Source organism: Terrapene carolina, unplaced genomic scaffold (assembly GCF_002925995.2).
Source record: "Terrapene carolina triunguis isolate 2854851 unplaced genomic scaffold, T_m_triunguis-2.0 Scaffold95, whole genome shotgun sequence".
NCBI lineage: Eukaryota > Metazoa > Chordata > Testudines > Emydidae > Terrapene > Terrapene triunguis.
The window spans coordinates 30,718,007-30,735,337 of NW_020664446.1; the positions used below are offsets into that span (position 1 = coordinate 30,718,007).

Below are 17,331 nucleotides of genomic sequence, written 5' to 3' on the forward strand. Positions count from 1 at the left end.
CCCCAGTTCTAAACCCAACCATAAAACCATCCTTCCCCTCCTACCGAATCCAGCTCTCCATCAGGAGACATTTAGTTTGGGGGGAACTAATATAGAAGAGGCTTGGATACCGTGTTTGGGGGGTTCTTTTGTTTGTTTTGTGCATGTGGTTTTTTTTTGTTTGTTTGTTAGTTAAAAAAAAAAAAAAAAAAAACCTATCCAGAGAAACTTGGCTTTCGGGCTTCCAACAGGGAAGTAAAGATGTTCACGTACCGTGTATGGGTCTCTGAGTCATCTTAACATAAAAAAATTCTGAATGATATCAGAAATGTCTCATTCTCTGCATTTTTGTCAGGGCTTTTTGTTTCTCTTTGTGGAAAACTCTTTCCATAAAAATATGATGCGTGTGCAAAATAACAATATTTAATTTTTATTTAGCAAGGCTCCAGTTATTGACAGAAGAGTCCTCTGTGCAATATGGTAACTGCTTGTTCCCTTCCTCCAAAGTGCTTTTCCACAAAATCTAGAAAAATGTTATTTTAAAATCCCATGCATATAATGCATTTCAGTGAGTCTCATGGAAGCTGTTTAAAAGTATTCTAGAACTTTTCTAGTGAAAGCTAATGCCACTTTAATTAGGTAGCTATATGGTTATAAAAACAGATCTTTATAAGGGTCAATATATTTTAGGTTAAAAGAAATTTTACAAAGCTTTAAAGCTTCTGTGGCATTTAATATATCTAATCAAAGTACAGTTGACCTCTGATTGTTTTGTTCTCATAAATTAGAATATTTTAGTTTTACCGTAATTTTTATCAAGGCTTCAGCAGTAAATCTATTGGACATTTGTGTTTTGAAATGAAATATAAAAGCTGACCTTTTTTTAGGTGAAGTTGATCCTAAAGAGAGGATAGCACGACAAAGGAAACTGTTACAAAAGAAACTTGGCCTTGATATGGGAGCTGCAATTGGAATGAACACTGAAGACCTGTTCAATGATGAGGATTTGGACTATACTCCTACTTCAGCTTCACTTGTAAACAAACAACCTGTAGGTAAAACCTCGGGCTGTTTGACTGCAAGGAATAATACAGTGGGTTTGCTTCATTTGTGCTTCTGCCATTGTAAATCATTACGTTTTAAATACTAAGCTTGACTTGTAATTTTGCTCTGTCTTTCAAACACCTAAACTTCATAAGTTGCACATTAGTCACATTTAGTACAGTGCCAAACTACTGTTCTGGGTTTCAAGTAACATGGGTTGCTATGGGGAAGTGAGAACAAGAGGGTGTTTTTGTTTTTGTGCTTGGGGGGTGGGGTGAACTTTAGGTACAGGCAGGATTGACATTGAATGGATTCTTATTTTTCAGACTCTTCAGGCTGCTGAGTTGATTGATTCAGAATTTCGAGCTGGTATGAGCAGTAGACAAAAGAATAAAGCTAAAAGAATGGCTAAGCTATTTGCAAAGCAAAGATCCAGGGATGCAAATGAGACTAATGAGAAGAGGTACTGTAGCAATTGCTTTCTTGTTCGTTTTCTGGTAACGTCGTAAGTGATCAGGCCAGCTCAGAAATTCCCATTCTGGCTTGGTTCTGAGAACTCTTCAGTGAAGCTTGGTTCCACCTTTCAATAATTCCAGTAAATATATAAACTATTAATACACAATTCTTTATTGCTGCATAATATAGCTGTACTGTTGTCCTCAGAAGGCAGTTTCAATGAGAATACAATAGCAACAGGGATAGGATAAACAGCAACCTTAATCACAAATTCAGTTGTCATATAGAGAAACAGGCTAGACTTCAGGTACCTTTCTAACCATCCTAGAATTGTGATGAATCTCTCCAGTGAAACATAACTCAGTCTTTCAAGTGGTCTCTGCCAATAGCCCTAACAGTAAAACATTAGTTATAAGAATTTTGTTATTTTGTGCTTTACTTTAAAAACCACAATGAATCCAGGTCTCTAGTTAACCCTTTAGCTGGGAAGCTTTCCCAATATAATATATTACATTTGACATCCGTGGTGGTTATTAAGGACCTGATGGTACTGAGAATTAAAATCATGGATTTATGAAGATCAGTATGGCTAAATTTTTCTCAATCTGTGTTTTTCTCCAACATACTTATAGTATGTTTTCTTCTCAGTGATTTGTACCAATGAATTGTCCACTACTGTTATGTTTAAAAAAAACAAATAAAATGAGTTTCTTCTAGACATTGTTTGTTTGAAAATTCCTCATCTTGCATTTCCCTGTTCAAATAGCTGGGAGAGGTTGGAAAGTGGGATGGCATTGAGTATTCTTGTCTCCTGTCCTTCATTGGGTAGATTACTGAATAATAAAGCTCATGGTAACTGTTACATACAAGGAATACATTCCAACATATTTAGCACCTAAATGTAACTTCATAGCTAACATCTTATATTGGTTAGTTAAGAAGAGACACTTCCATTTTCTACTGAAGTCATCTAAAGAAAGAACATAAATAAAAATTTTATAGGAATGTTTTCAAGACACTCTCGGGAGGGGAAGTGATTACTCCTGCTACAATGCATAATGTTTCTAGTCACAAACATGACATATTTTAACTTCCTTTTTAGCAATGATAGCACTGATGGGGAACCAGAAGAAAAGCGCAGAAAAGTAGCAAATGTTGTCATCAACCAGCCTGCCACTGACTCAAAAGTTTTGGTAGACAATGCACTAGAAGAGGTACAGTATGTCCCCTTTTATTAAGGGATTGATAACTTGGTGATGTGGGCCAATGTTGTTTGTTTTTAAACTGCTTTGTGCTCCCAAATTCTTCAGTTCATTTTACCATTAATTTACCAAAACCAGAAGAGGAGGGAATTTCACTTGCAACTCATCTACAACTACAAGAGCGGAGTGTTTTTTCTGACCCTGCATGTGAGGTCGAGAGATCACTGTTAATTGACTAGTGGTAATCTGTGATTTCAGTGAACTTCACTTGTGAACCATCTGGCTTCTTATCCAATAGGCAGATTAACACTGCTGGTGGCTGTAGTCTTAAATTTAGGTGCCTTTAGGGTGTTAAATTGTAAAGCTAGGCTAGAGCAGGTAAAAGGTAATAAAAGATCACTGTGACCCATAAATAATTTGTTCTGAAAATGCTGATAAGAGACAAAGATTAAGGGAACCTTTTTAATCAGGCCTAATTTAGACTAAAACTTCTAGTTTATAATTGAAGAATTAAATAGTATCACAAAGACTTTTTGAAGAAAGTCACAATTATGGAAAGAGACTGAAACTTGGAAAATTGTAGAGCAGCTGTATTTGGATGTGAGAAATAGTATATGGGAAAACAGACCTTGTGTACCCTCCACATTATTTAAAAAAAAAAAAAAAAAAAAAAATAAAAATATAAAATACAAAAAATAATAAAAAAAAAAAAAAAAAGGGCTTTATCATTATAAGATTTGAAGTATCTTCTCCAGCAAAATGAGACTTTCGAAGATAATGTGTTTGACATGCAGTCTAGTTCCTCAATACAAAGTTTACTAACAGTCTTGTTTGCAAGACTGTGATGACATTGTCATAATTTGTTCATTGTATTTTTACTTTTTCTGACAGACGAATGTTGAGTGGCTGATTGCTAAGGTCTTCTAAATTGGTTATTTTTATCTGACTTTGGGTTGAACTGTAAACTGATATCTCAAAACCTCTTCATCCATACAAAGTCACAGTTGGTTCAAAATTGGTTTCTGTTCTGTATCTTTGATATTTTTGGGGGTCACACACAATGCTGCCTCTGTGGTGTAAAAACATCCAATACCTTCTAAAAATTGCTGGCTTAAGCATTAGCTAAAGATGACCCAACTCAAACCTGACAGGGCTGTTGCTATGTCTACGCTACAAACTAGGGTATGATTCTCAGCCACTACTGTTCATACCTGCACTAGCTATCATCAAGCTAAACAGTAGTGTAGCTGCAGAAGCATGGGCAGTGGTATTCTGCCAAGTACTAACTGGTCTGAACCTTACAGGGCCTGTGCAGCTACACTACTATTTATATTTGTGCAAGCTCCCACTGAGGTAGTGCGAATATGCATATGTGAGTTGGGAATCACATCCCTACCTCGTAGTGTAGATTTAAGTTGCATGGCTCCAAGGTAGGACTCTCACCTGCTTTGTTTTAGGACAAAGCTTGCATACCATAAGAATCAAGAGTAAGGCCAAGAACCCTTCCTTACCTTTTGTGTCAGTGAGACACTTGACAGAAGACTGATGTTCCAGAACTCTGAGATTGATTACCTCTGGAGGAGGAAGTCCCAGCATAATAAACAGGTTATGCCAGCCTTTAACCAGTCTCCTTGTACCCAAGGTGAGAAGTGCTGTGTTATCAACATCACCATCTGGTTCTCTCATCACAGTTCCGTCTTCTATACCAGAAGAGGCCAAAAGATTTAGAGCTGATTGAATTCACAACTCCCCCCCCCCCCCCAACCCCCCTCCAGTATCTTATTTTTCCTTTTGGATTTTGCTTTTATTAACTGGGAGATTTCCCAGCCTTTTATTCTTTAATTTTATGGTATGAAAGTGTGGGTGTGTGAGTAAGAACTCTAAAAGACCACATGAAGAGGGTGCCAGAAAGAAAGTTGTTGTGTTTTTTCCCCCCCAGATTTAAACAGCCTCATAAACACTTTTTAGTGTGTTCTCTATTCTGTTGTCTAGAGTCCTACGAAATTTGAAGGTGTTAAATGTTGCATTTGTGTTTGGGGAAAACTTATGCTCTATTAAACAAGACTGGAAATTTAAAATAATAGATGGCATTCTGTCAGAAACTTGGAAATTCCTGTCAATTCTCTGGAATTTTTCTATTCAGTATGGTGTGGCAAAGTATATTAAATTACTAGACAAAATTTCCTTCAATGTATCTTTCCATTAAAAACAGCTTACTGGTGGGAAGACTGTTTGTTTGTTTTTTTCCCCTACAGGCTTTTCTACATGGCAAGTTCAAGTCTGGCAAGCTGGTGTGCTATATGGTCACAGCCTGGCTTGCTGTGCAACTAACTTGCTGTGTAGACAAACGATAGTGGGAGAAAACAGTAAAGTCAAAGTAATTTAACTTTTTTTTTATTTATTGGATAAACTGGTGGTGATGCATCTTGTGTTTGTATGTCTGTTTAACATGGCACTCTAAATTTCCCTAATCATTAACTTCAGATAGTCTCTCTATTGTTGATTGGGTATTTTTGTTTGTTTTTAGGCAAATGAATGGCCTTTAGAAAGCTTTTGTGAAGAAGTATGCAATGATCTTTTTAACCCATCCTGGGAGGTAAGAATTATGCATAGCCTTCTTATATCTAATTTGTACAAATGAGGAATTGATGCCACTAGAAATTGGGACTTGTATTTACATTTCATGCTTATGCCATGATCCTACATCAGGGACTGCAAGTGCAGTTCTCTGCACTTGTGCTGTGTTCCATTTACTCCACTAGGACTCAACACAGATGCCCAGAGGTCTGATAGTGGACCCTGGAGTCCCATTGAAGTGTGTAGATGTCTGTACTAGTTTCCCTGATGTGGGATGGCCTAAATATCTTTTAGGTAGGATTTGTTTCTTTAAATAACATCTGTTTTTATTCAGAATAACTAAATGTAGACTCCAAGGTAGCATTCTAGGGAGGCATTTGGTAATGTCTTAATTCATAGAATCATAGTCCAACCCCCTGCTCAAAGCAGGACCAATCCCCAACTAAATCATCCCAGCCAGGGCTTTGTCAAGCCTGACCTTAAAAACCTCTAAGGAAGGAGATTCCACCACCTCCCTAGGTAACCCATTCCAGTGCTTCACCACCCTCCTAGTGAAAGTTTTTTTCCTAATATCCAACCTAAACCTCCCCCACTGCAATTTGAGACCATTACTCCTTGTTCTGTCATCTACCACTGAGAACAGTCTAGATCCATCCTCTTTGGAACCCCCTTTCAGGTACAGTAGTTGAAAGCCGCTATCAAATCCCCCCTATATTCTTCTCTTCTGCAAACTAAACAATCCCAGTTCCCTCAGCCTCTCCTCATAAGTCATGTGCTCCAGCCCCCAACCATTTTTGTTGCCCTCCACTGGACTTACATAAATTAAGTTGTCATGGGATAAAAGGGAAGGTCCTTTCATGGATTGAGAACTGGTTAAAAGACAGGGAACAAAGGGTAGGAATAAATGGTAAATTCTCAGTAACTAGTGGTGTTCCCCTAGAGTCAGTCCTAGGACCAATTCTATTCAACTTATTCATAAATGATCTGGAGAAAGGGGTAAAAAGTGAGGTGGCAAAGTTTGCAGATGATACTAAACTGCTCAAGATAGTTAAGACCAAAGCAGACTGTGAAGAACTTCAAAAAGATCTCACAAAACTAAGTGATTGGGCAACAAAATGGGACATGAAATTTAATGTGAATAAATGTAAAGTAATGCACATTGAGGAAAAATAACCCCAACTATACATACAATATGATGGGGGGCTAATTTAGCTACAACGAATCAGGAAAAAGATCTAAGGAATGGTGTCCCTAGCCTCTGTTTGTCAGAGGGTGGAGATGGATGGCAGGAGAGAGATCACTTGATCATTACCTGTTGGGTTCACTCCCTCTGGGGCAACTGGCATTGGCCACTATCGGTAGACAGGATACTGGGCTAGATGGACCTTTGGTCTGACCCAGTATGGCCGTTCTTATGTTCCTATGACTCTTACCAATTTTTCCACATCCTTCTTGTAGTGTGGGGCCCAAAACTGGACACACTACTCCAGATGAGGCCTCATCAATGTCGAATACAGGGGAATGATCACGTCCCTCGATCTGCTGGCAATGCCCCTACTTATACAGCCAAAAATGCCATTAGCCTTCTTGGCAACAAGGGCACACTGTTGACTCCTATCCAGCTTCTCGTCCACTGTAACCCCTAGGTCCTTTTCTGCAGAACTGCTGCCTAGCCATTCAGTCCCTAGTCTATAGCATGCATAGGATTCGTCCATCCTAAGTGCAGGACTCTGCACTTCTCCTTGTTGAACCTCATCAGATTTCTTTTGGCCCAATCCTCTAATTTGTCATAAGAATGAAGTCACGGTTCTTTATGTAGTCACCTAGACAGACAGACAGACAGACAGAGACACACACACACACACACTCTCTCTCTCTGCAAATTTGTCATTTAATGGGCTCTCAGAGTGCATCTCCCTTTTTGGAGTCAAGATCACTATATCTTGTTATATTTTGTTTTAGTGAGAAAGTATTGATTAAAGTGGTAAAATGCACTTACCTAAGATAGCACTTCCTACAAGTCAAACATTCTCCTTGTTCTACAAAGTAATAATAATAAAAAAAACCCTCAGTGTCTACTGTCCCCTCAGTTCAAGATAGCCATTGAGGTATACTGCACTAGAAGAAACAAGCTTGCATGTACTTTAGTGAGCAACTCAAAACAGGGTGTTTCACTTAGGGCATGGCTACACTTGCAGATGTAGAGCGCTTTGAGTTAAACCAGTCTTCGGAGAGTGCAGTAGGGAAAGTGCTGCAGTCTGTCCACACTGACAGCTTCAAGCGCACTGTTGTGGCCACATTTGCGGCACTTGCAGTGGCATTGGGAGCGGTGCATTATGCGCAGCTATCCCAGCATGCAAGTGACGGTGGAGGGTGACAAGGAGTGGGTTTTTGGGGGGCTGAGAGCATGTCAGCATGCTATCTTGTAAGTTCAGACAGCAGCAGACCCCCTCTCCTTCCCCCCGTGTGTCTGTCTGTCTGTCTGTCTCTCTCTCTCACACACACACACACATATCTTCTTGAAGGTGGGCAGCTCTTTCCAGAGGTTGACTCCATGAGAATATATATAACAATCTGGAGAGAATAACTTGCGTTTCAGACAAAAACATCCTAATAATTACTTGGTTATAACTTTCAAAAATATTTTCAGTAATGAAACTACAGATTTAAAAATGGTGAGTGTAGTCTCTGCCTCACTACCTTGTCTTTTGGCTCTATATAGAACTACACACTTTGGTGCATTCAGCATCTACACAGTAGGATTGAAATGGAAAGCTTTGGGAATCTTCCCCCTGCCTTTCATGTAACCTCAGAGAATTTAGGGCTGAATGGCTTCCCAGACCACTGAGGGAATATTTTATTCTTATTTACCTGAAAGGTAAATCTTAATACCTCTGCTCCTTAATACAGCTGTTTGACATAGCTCCTTAACTTTGCTATGGAAGCTGATATGCATGTACACATGGAGTCATAGTGAATCATTCATATTGTCACATACTGAGTTCCCAGAGCATTTTTGAGGGATTTGGCTCTCCATTGTTTCTTGCTTTAGTTAATAGAACCATGAAGACCATCAGAGCCTAGAAGACTGATTGTTGCAAGCCACCACCAGTGAATTGATTCCCTGGGGATCAGGACTTTTTTTATTATTATTATTATTATTATTTATTATTACTATTATTTTATTTTAGATCCATGCCTCTGTCTCCACCACTAATCACACTTGGAGCTCACATAGCCTACGGTACTGGTGCTAATACTTGGTTTTAGTGTTTAATGAAAGATTCTTTGGTTCTGGATTTTGATCTCTAGTGCCTGTATTTCAGATTGTTGGTAACCCCTAACTCTCACCTATAATTTGCTATTCTAAGGGTATGTCTACACCCAGCCGCTAGTTCGGCGGCTGGCAATCGAAGTTCTGGGTTCGACTTATCGCGTCTTGTCTGGACGCGATAAGTCGAACCAGGAAGTGCTCGCCGTCGACTGCGGTACTCCAGCTAGACGAGAGGAGTACCGCGGAGTCGACGGGGGAGCCTGCCTGCCACGTGTGGACCGAGGTAAGATCGAATTAAGGTACTTCGAACTTCAGCTACGTTATTCACGTAGCTGAAGTTGCGTACCTTAGTTCGATTTGGGGGGTGAGTGTAGACCAAGCCTAAGGGATGACTTGTGTGGCTCTGTATTCTGTCTCATTGTTTAACAGTAAAAACTTTTAGAATGTCCCCTTCTGACTGTTGACTTCTGGCTCTGAGAAACATCCCTCAAATGTTTACACTCAAAGTGCAGGAATACCTCTTTAGAAGGAAAAATTGTTTACCTCAAATTCTGTTTCTTTGAAGAAGATCTGTCTTGACTATTATGCAGGCATCCAAGAGCCTGAGTCCTATATAATGCTATTTTAGGATAAACAGAATTACGTATAAGTAACTCACATTTACCTGCCTTGAGATGCTTGCTGCTCTTAATCTACAAAGAAATATTGCAATCCCTTGATATGGTTAGGAGGATTTTGTGCGATCGCTCTAAAACTTCATCCAGCATCAGTAAAGGAGCTTTGGTATAATAACTCTTCATGTCTCTGAATGAACCTCTTCTGAGAACTATCTGGCACTCATAACACAGAGAAATAAAACCTAATAAAAATGACATCCTTCTCCATAATCAGACTTTAGAGAAACACTGAAGACTTCTGGGGAAGATCAGGGAAATCTCATTACTGATTTCCATCACCTTTGCCCAGTAACTTCCTATGTATGTGTAAATGTTATAAAATATCACCAAATCTGTAGCATTCAGAACTTTGTTACTGGAATGAAAAGCAATTTATATTATTTGAACGTTTTCCAACTTCTTCAATTGATACTGAGCATTTATAGATGTTAAAAATAAATAAATAATTGGTCTGTTTTTATTCCCCTCTTTTGCATGTCTTAGGTTCGGCATGGTGCAGGCACTGCACTGAGGGAAATACTTAAAGCACATGGGAAAAGTGGTGGCAAAATGGGAGACAGTACTGTAGAAGAGGTAAAATTAGAAGTCGATGATGATAACCAGCTTATTGAAATACAGGCCAATCAATATTTAAGTGTAGCTTCTTTTGCAACCTGCGGAACTCTTCTCTTCAAATACTAAAATTGGGATACACCGATGATAGAGGCAATTTAGGACTGTGGGAGTGGCTGTAAAAGGTGTAATCTAATGACAAAATGTAAATCACCTTTGTTTTAAAAAAAACAAAAAAAAAAACACCTTGACAATTGAGTGCAAACTTGAATTTCAAGAATCGGCGTTGCCATTAGAAAGTATTGGAATCAATATGTTCCAAAGTTGTGACAAGGCAAATTCTACAGCTTAAAATAGTTTGGCTAATTTAATAAACCTAATTTAGCTAAAATGGCTTTTAGATTATAAAGCAAGTTGTATAATGCTTTTTAATAGGAAAGCTGATTCCATTGGCTTGCTTTGGATTACTAAACCAGGAAGAAGTATTGAGAAGGCAGTCCCCATTTATTTTAAAAAAAAGCACTTGAGTGGGCTATTGATATAGTAGCCCTTAGTAAGTTTTTAGAAATACCTGCTAACTTCTGCCACCCTTCTTCACATAGTTGCCCTACAATCCTCTGAGCTGGCTGTTGCAAAAGGGACTGTAAGGAAGGCATCAATGCCTCACCCCAATTGCAGAGCAATTGGAAAGTAGTCAGGTCTATAAGAGCCTGTGCTGTAGAGGATGTTCAGGGTTTTTTGTTGTTGTTATTTTTTTCCTTGGGGTAAGGGCGCATGTGAGAGACCTACTTTTACAGCCCAGCAATTCTGCACCTTTGCAGTGGCCCAGAGAGGCCATTGCCATGGAAATGCAAGTTGGACTGCCCTACCCAGTGCTGGGAGCCCATTACTCTGGGAGGGGGGAATGAGGTGGACAGAGAGGTACAAGCTGCCATCTCTCCTTTTTGCATCCATGCAAGGATGAATTTGCCCCATTGGAACTTTTTGCAGAATACTTCTTGTGAGTAAGGATGGGAGAATATGAACCTAAATATTTAGCCATTGACGGAATTCTAAATTGTATAGTCTTTAGTTCTTTTCTTGTTTGAAAATGTACTTGTCCGATGGAGACTTCAATTCATTGTCAGAACTGGGAAGAATAAAGTAAATAACAAGTATAGCAATAAAACTACATAAATTTCATGAATATTAAAATGATAGCTTTTGGGGGGGAGTGGTGGAGAGCTGATATATTTGAGGGGTTTTGGGGGGTGAAGGTGGTTTTGGTAATGTCTTTTAGCATTTGTATAGTGTTCAGTCTCTAGAGTCTAGTGAACTTGACTTACTGCTTAGTCTAAATAGAGATGGAGGAAACCTTAACTAGCGCAGGGCTTAGCAGATATTGATTGCTTTCATTCTATCTCTTTTCCTAGAATAAAACAATACTTGATGGTTTATTTTAGACTTATTTGTAAATGTGTTCAAACAACTATTACAAGGTTCAGTAATTGACTTGTATTGTAGAGAATGGGCATTACTTAGTGTTTGCGAGTCTTAAGATTTTCTAAAATTTAATAATATTTAGAAGTATGAATACACAGAGATGGGTATATAGTAACAAAACTGGATCTAGTAACTAGATGAGCACATAAAATATCAACTGTTACAGGTGTTAAAAAAGAACAGCTGTATAGTGTCACAATTTGCTCACCTTGACCAATGCAGAGAAGGAAAAGATTGTTTTAATATCTGCAGTGTGCTTGTATTACCCAAGTAGTTTGTTTCTTCAGATTAAAATCAATGAATCTTGGCTGATGTTTCCAGTTCTAAAAGTGAGGCAGAAATTTCCAAGTAGTTCACTTCTTATTTGGATAAGGAAAAAGTTCCTAAATGCTGGTTTGGCTCTCCTCCCACCACCAAAAAGAATTTTTTGATGTGACCACTTAATCCTTCATATATGGTTCAGCCCCATAAAAGCTTGAGTGTTCTGTCACATGGGTAGAGCACAGAGGTACTGATGAAATGAAGCCAACCTCTTTCCAAACCCAGGGCTAGAGTCCAAGACTGTGCCCTATGCCCAGTTGTTGATATCTGAACCATAGTGATTCATTATTTATCCTTTGGCAGGCCTTTGTGACCCATATGGGGCCCATGTGGAGACCCTTTCCTCAGCACAGAGTGGTGCACACGCACCCTTGCACAGTTGCTCCACTTGTAGTCCTGCTGCTCAACTTCTGTGTGGCCTTGGCTACACTGGCGCTGTACAGCGCTGCAACTTGCTGCGCTCAGGGGTGTGAAAACGCCCCCCCCTTCCCCCCCTCCATGCAGCAAGTGCAGCGCTGTAAAGCACCAGTGTAATCAGCGCCTGCAGTGCTGCACGCTCGCTTGCAGCGCTGCAAGCTATTCCCCTCAGAGAGGTGGAGTACTTGCAGCGCTGCGAGAGAGCTCTCGCAGCGCTGGCGGCGCGACTACACTCGCGCTTCACAGCACTGCCGCGGCAGCGCTGTGAATTCTCCAGTGTAGCCAAGGCCTAAAAGACTTAAGTGGTGCTTGTGACCTTGTGCTGCCCCTCCATACAGTGGATTAATGTCACTGCTGGAGACTTAAGTGATTGGGGGCGGGGGGGGGGGGGATCTGCTTGTAATGCAGATACACAATTAGTCACAGGTTTAAGTACTGTGATACAATCTTCTCAGTATGAATTTAGATAAAGCAAAGGAATCTTGAGAATTTTTCTATGAACTAATTTAGCAAATGGTATTTAATTTCCTTTCTTTTTTTAACAGATGGCTCAGCAGCATCAGGAATGGCTGGAAGACTTAGTTATTAGACTCCTTTGTGTCTTTGCATTAGACAGATTTGGAGACTTTGTTTCAGATGAAGTAAGTGTCAACTCTTAGGGTATGTCTACACTACGAGAGTAGTTCGATTTTACTTAAATCGAATATGTGGAATCGATATTGCAAAGTCGAACGTGTGTGTCCACACTAAGGACAGTAATTCGACTTTGTGAGTCCACACTAACGGGGCAAGCGTCGACATTGGAAGCGGTGCACTGTGGGCAGCTATCCCACAGTTCCCGCAGTCCCCGCTGCCCATTGGAATTATGGGTCGAGCCGCCAATGCCTTCTGGGTAAAAAAATGTGTAGAGGGTGCTTTTGGGTAACTGTCGTCATCCGTCCGTCACTACCGACCTCCCTCCCTCCCTGAAAGCGCCGGCGGGAAATCAGTTCGCGCACTTTTCTGATCAGTGACAGCGCGGACGCCACAGCACTGCGAGCATGGATCCCACTGCAACCATCGCTGCAGTTGTGGCCGTTCTCAACACCTCGCAGCTTATCATACACCTTTCCCTGAGGCAGATGCAGAGAAATCGGGCGAGGAGGCTACGGCACCGCCGTGAGAGCCTGAAGTCGGAGAGTAGCACAGAGCTGTCAGAAACCACGAGCCCCAGCGCCCAGGACATCACGTTGGCAATGGGTCATGTGGATATCGTGGAATGGCGATTCTGGGCCCGGGAAACAAGCACGGACTGGTGGGACCTCATAGTGCTGCAGGTCTGGGACGAATCCCAGTGGCTGCGAAACTTTCGCATGCGAAAGGGGACTTTCCTCGAACTTTGTGAGTTGCTGTCCCCTGCCCTGAAGCGCAAGGACACCCGGATGCGAGCAGCCCTGACTGTCCAGAAGCGAGTGGCCATAGCCCTCTGGAAGCTTGCAACGCCGGACAGCTACCGGTCAGTCGCGAACCACTTTGGTGTAGGCAAATCTACCGTGGGGGTTGTTGTCATGCAAGTAGCCAACGCAATCGTTAAGGTACTGCTCTCAAAGGTAGTGACCCTGGGAAACGGCCAGGTCATCATAGATGGTTTCGCCACGATGTGATTCCCAAAATGCGGTGGGGCTATAGATGGGACTCACATCCCTATCCTGGGACCGGACCACCAGGCCAGCCAGTACATTAACAGAAAGGGCTACTTTTCAATGGTGCTGCAAGCACTGGTGGACCATAGGGGACGTTTTACCAACATCAACGTCGGATGGCCGGGCAAGGTTCATGACGCTCGCGTGTTCAGGAACTCTGGTCTGTTTACACGGCTGCAGGAAAGTATTTACTTCCCGGACCCCAAAACAACTCTTGTGGATGTGCAGATGCCTACAGTGATCCTCGGGGACCCAGCCTACCCGCTAATGCCCTGGCTCATGAAGCCCTATACTGGCGCCCTGGACACAGAAAAAGAACTGTTCAACTACCGTCCGAGCAAGTGCAGAATGGTGGTGGAGTGCATCCGGGAGGCTTTGAAAGCAAGGTTCCAGACTGAGCAGGGTAACCAGTGACTGTTAAGTTTGTGGACACAGAAGCTGAACCTCCAGTTACATACCCCCTTCACCCCCTTCCCAAAAAATAAAATCAGTTCTATTTTGTCAATGAACACCGTTGTCTTTATTACTGTTTTCGCGGGAATGTTTTAAACCGGGGACGCAGACAGTGGCGGGGGGCGGGTTTAGTGTTCTGATGCAAATGATGCTTCTAAACTCCAGGAATGACAGGCTCCGCAGTGGTGCACTGGTTGTTTCAACGGAGCCTGCCATCACTCCTGGGCAGAACTGCGTGTATGTGTCAGCTATGTGAGTTTCTGCCTGGGGGAGGAGGGTTACAGATCCCCTGCTGCGTGGCTCTGTGATCCAGGATAAGGACTGCAGCATAAGATCTGTAACTGCCCTCCCCCGCCACAAAGTAACCTGACTGAAACAGTAATGAACAGAAACATATTTTTTATTAACAACCAGACAGGAAACTGGGGGGTGAAAGTCGGACGGGGGCTTGGGTGAGGCGGGCAGGAAAGGACTTTTCAAATTTTGGGGAATGACAGCCTTCTGGTGCTTGAGCAGTCTGCAGGGGTGGAGTGAGAGTTTTCACGGACTCTGCCACCCCTCCTTCTTTGGACTTTGGGAGAGGGGGGTATGGGACTTGGTGGCGGGGGACTGCGGTTCCTGATAGACTGCAGCGGGGCTCTGTCCTCCTGCCTCCGTTCCTGCAGAACATCAACAAGGCGCCGGAGCGTGTCCGTTTGCTCCCTCAGAAGTCCAAGCAGCGTTTGAGTCGCCTGCTGGTCTTCCTGCCCGCCACCTCTCCTCACGTTCCATGTGTGTCCGGTGCATTTGTGACAAATTCTCCCTCCACTAGTTCTGCTGTGCTGCCTGGGCTCAGGAGCAGCCCATTAGTTCTGAGAACATGTCCTCTCGCGTCTTCTTCTTTCTCCGCCTAATGTGCGCTAGCCTCTGGGAGTGTGATGCCAAGCTGGGTTAGGAGACAGTTGCAGATGTGGCTGTGGGAATGAGGAAAAGGCAGTGAATTCCTCCGAAAGATAAATGTGGTTGTGAATCAAGAACATAGTTTTTCTCTGTGAACAAGACCATGAACCACACCTATCACATGCGCACTCCGGACAAGGTCGAATTTTCGAACCTCGCCTTCAGTGCCTGGGCTTTTGCACTGCCGATCTGGGAAGCGGGGCAGGACACGGTACTCTCTGTAGCAGGCAAACATGGTAAGCCGTAGACTTGTGGCTGCTTAAAACTGTAGGAGTACCACTGGCCTCCTTTCACATTGAAAGCACTGCCAGTCTGTGCTGCCAGCAATCGGCCAAGCAGGAACTCTGGCCCTGTCCCACCCCCTCGCGGATGAGCCAGGGAAAGATCCCTGTATGCTGCCCCTCTCCCGCCCCCACCGCGTGGCTGTAAACCAGCGGTCACAGTTCTGTAAAGGAACTTGTTGCAAGCAGTCCCAATACTAACAGTCCCCTACCTAATTCAAAGCAGGTCATCATGAGCGACATAACTCTCATGAACATCCCGGACACCGAGATCCAACGGATGCTTCGAGAAAGCCTGCAGAGACCGGGGCCCTATGCCGCCATGCTATGCAAGGCAATGATACCGGAGTACCTGCTTGTCTCCTGGCGCGGGAACGTCTCCTACTTCGGAGGACCAAGTAAAGCCGCTCTCCCCAGGAACCTGATGAACAGGCTATCCCATTACCTGCAGCAGAGCTTTGTGGAGATGTCCGTGGAGGACTACTGCTCTATCCCCGGACATATAGACAGGATTCTAATATAGCTGCAGTAGCAGGCACTAAAGAGTGGAGCAGCTTGGGCAGCACAATCATGCAGAACCGGACACTATTTGATTTTTGTTTTTAAATAGTTGTTACTGATTACTTAAGCGCCCAGGGGGAAGAAATCATGATTCACAGATTGTTGTTAGTATTAATATTCAAGTTTTGTAAAAAATAAAGGTTAATATGTTTAAAGCACTTACCGCTTGATCCTTCGCCTGAATCTGTGTCCAGGTTACATGCTGGGGAGGGTTGGTAGGGGATCTCTGTAACGGTGATGAAGAGCTCCTGGCTGTCGGGAAAATCAGCTTGGTAAGCGCTGTCGACTGCCTCGTCCTCCTCATCTCCTTCCTCCTCTTCCCCGTCCGCTGAGGAACCGGCCGTGGACAATATCCCATCCTCAGAGTCCACGGTCAGTGGTGGGGTAGTGGTGGCGGCCGCAGCAAGGATGGAATGCAGTGCCTCGTAGAAACGGGATCTGTGGGGCTGGGATCCGGAGTGTCCGTTTGCCTCTTTGGTCTTCTGGTAGCCTTGTCTCAGCTCCTTGATTTTCACGCGGCACTGCGTTGCATCCCGGCTGTAGCCTCTCTCTGCCATGGCTTTGGAGATCTTCTCGTAGATCTTAGCATTCCTTCTTTTGGAGCGCAGCTCTGAAAGCACGGACTCATCGCCCCACACTGCGATGAGATCCAAGACTTCCCGATCAGTCCATGCTGGGGCCCTCTTTCTATTAGATTGCACGGCCATCTCTGCTGGAGAGCTCTGCATCGTTGCCACTGCTGCTGAGCTCACCTCGATGTCCAAAGAGGAACTGAGATTCAAACTGCCCAGACAGGAAAATGAAAATGAATTCAAATTTTCCCGGGGGTGTGGCTGGTCAGAGCATCCGAGCTCGGACTGCTGTCCAGAGCGTCAACAGAGTGGTGCACTGTGGGATAACTCCCGGAGCTATTACCGTCGATTTCCATCCACACCTAGCCTAATTCGATATGGCCATGTCGAATTTAGCGCTACTCCTCTCGTTGGGGAGGATTACAGAAATCGATTTAAAGAGAGCTTTATGTCGAACTAAATGGCTTCCTGGTGTGGACGGGTGCAGGGTTAATTCGATATAACAGCGCTAAAGTCGACATAAAAGCCTAGTGTAGACCAGGCCTTAGACTTGCTAATTGATTTCCATGTCAGACTTTATGTAGAAATGCTTTGATTTATGTCCATTATTCACTATGTCCTAGGTTGTAGCACCAGTACGTGAGACTTGTGCTCAGACTTTGGGAGTAGTATTGAAACATATGAATGAGACTGGAGTTCATAAAACTGTGGATATTCTCCTGAAGTTGCTCACACAAGATCAATGGGAAGTGAGACATGGCGGTCTGCTAGGAATAAAGTATGCTTTGGCAGTTCGTCAGGTAATCACCTTCTGTGGTTGTTTTGGTTTTTTTTTTCCTATTCAAAGTCACTAACACTAGAA

The 17,331-nt window shown here is 42.9% G+C and overlaps 1 protein-coding gene across 3 annotated transcripts in view; it reads left to right on the plus strand.

The window, feature by feature from the left end:
* Positions 1-17,331, plus strand: part of BTAF1 (B-TFIID TATA-box binding protein associated factor 1) — a 104,197-nt gene that overhangs the window by 9,136 nt on the left and 77,730 nt on the right. The window contains exons 4-10 of one of the 3 annotated variants that reach the window (XM_026651001.2): positions 867-1,072; positions 1,350-1,486; positions 2,582-2,693; positions 5,209-5,277; positions 9,693-9,782; positions 12,527-12,622; positions 17,093-17,269. In XM_026651001.2, the coding sequence (XP_026506786.1) occupies positions 867-1,072; positions 1,350-1,486; positions 2,582-2,693; positions 5,209-5,277; positions 9,693-9,782; positions 12,527-12,622; positions 17,093-17,269 (887 nt within the window). Of the gene's footprint in view, positions 1-866; positions 1,073-1,349; positions 1,487-2,581; positions 2,694-5,208; positions 5,278-9,692; positions 9,783-12,526; positions 12,623-17,092; positions 17,270-17,331 lie in introns of those variants that run through there. The other 2 variants (XM_026651002.2, XM_026651003.1) reach the window with 2 other exon arrangements.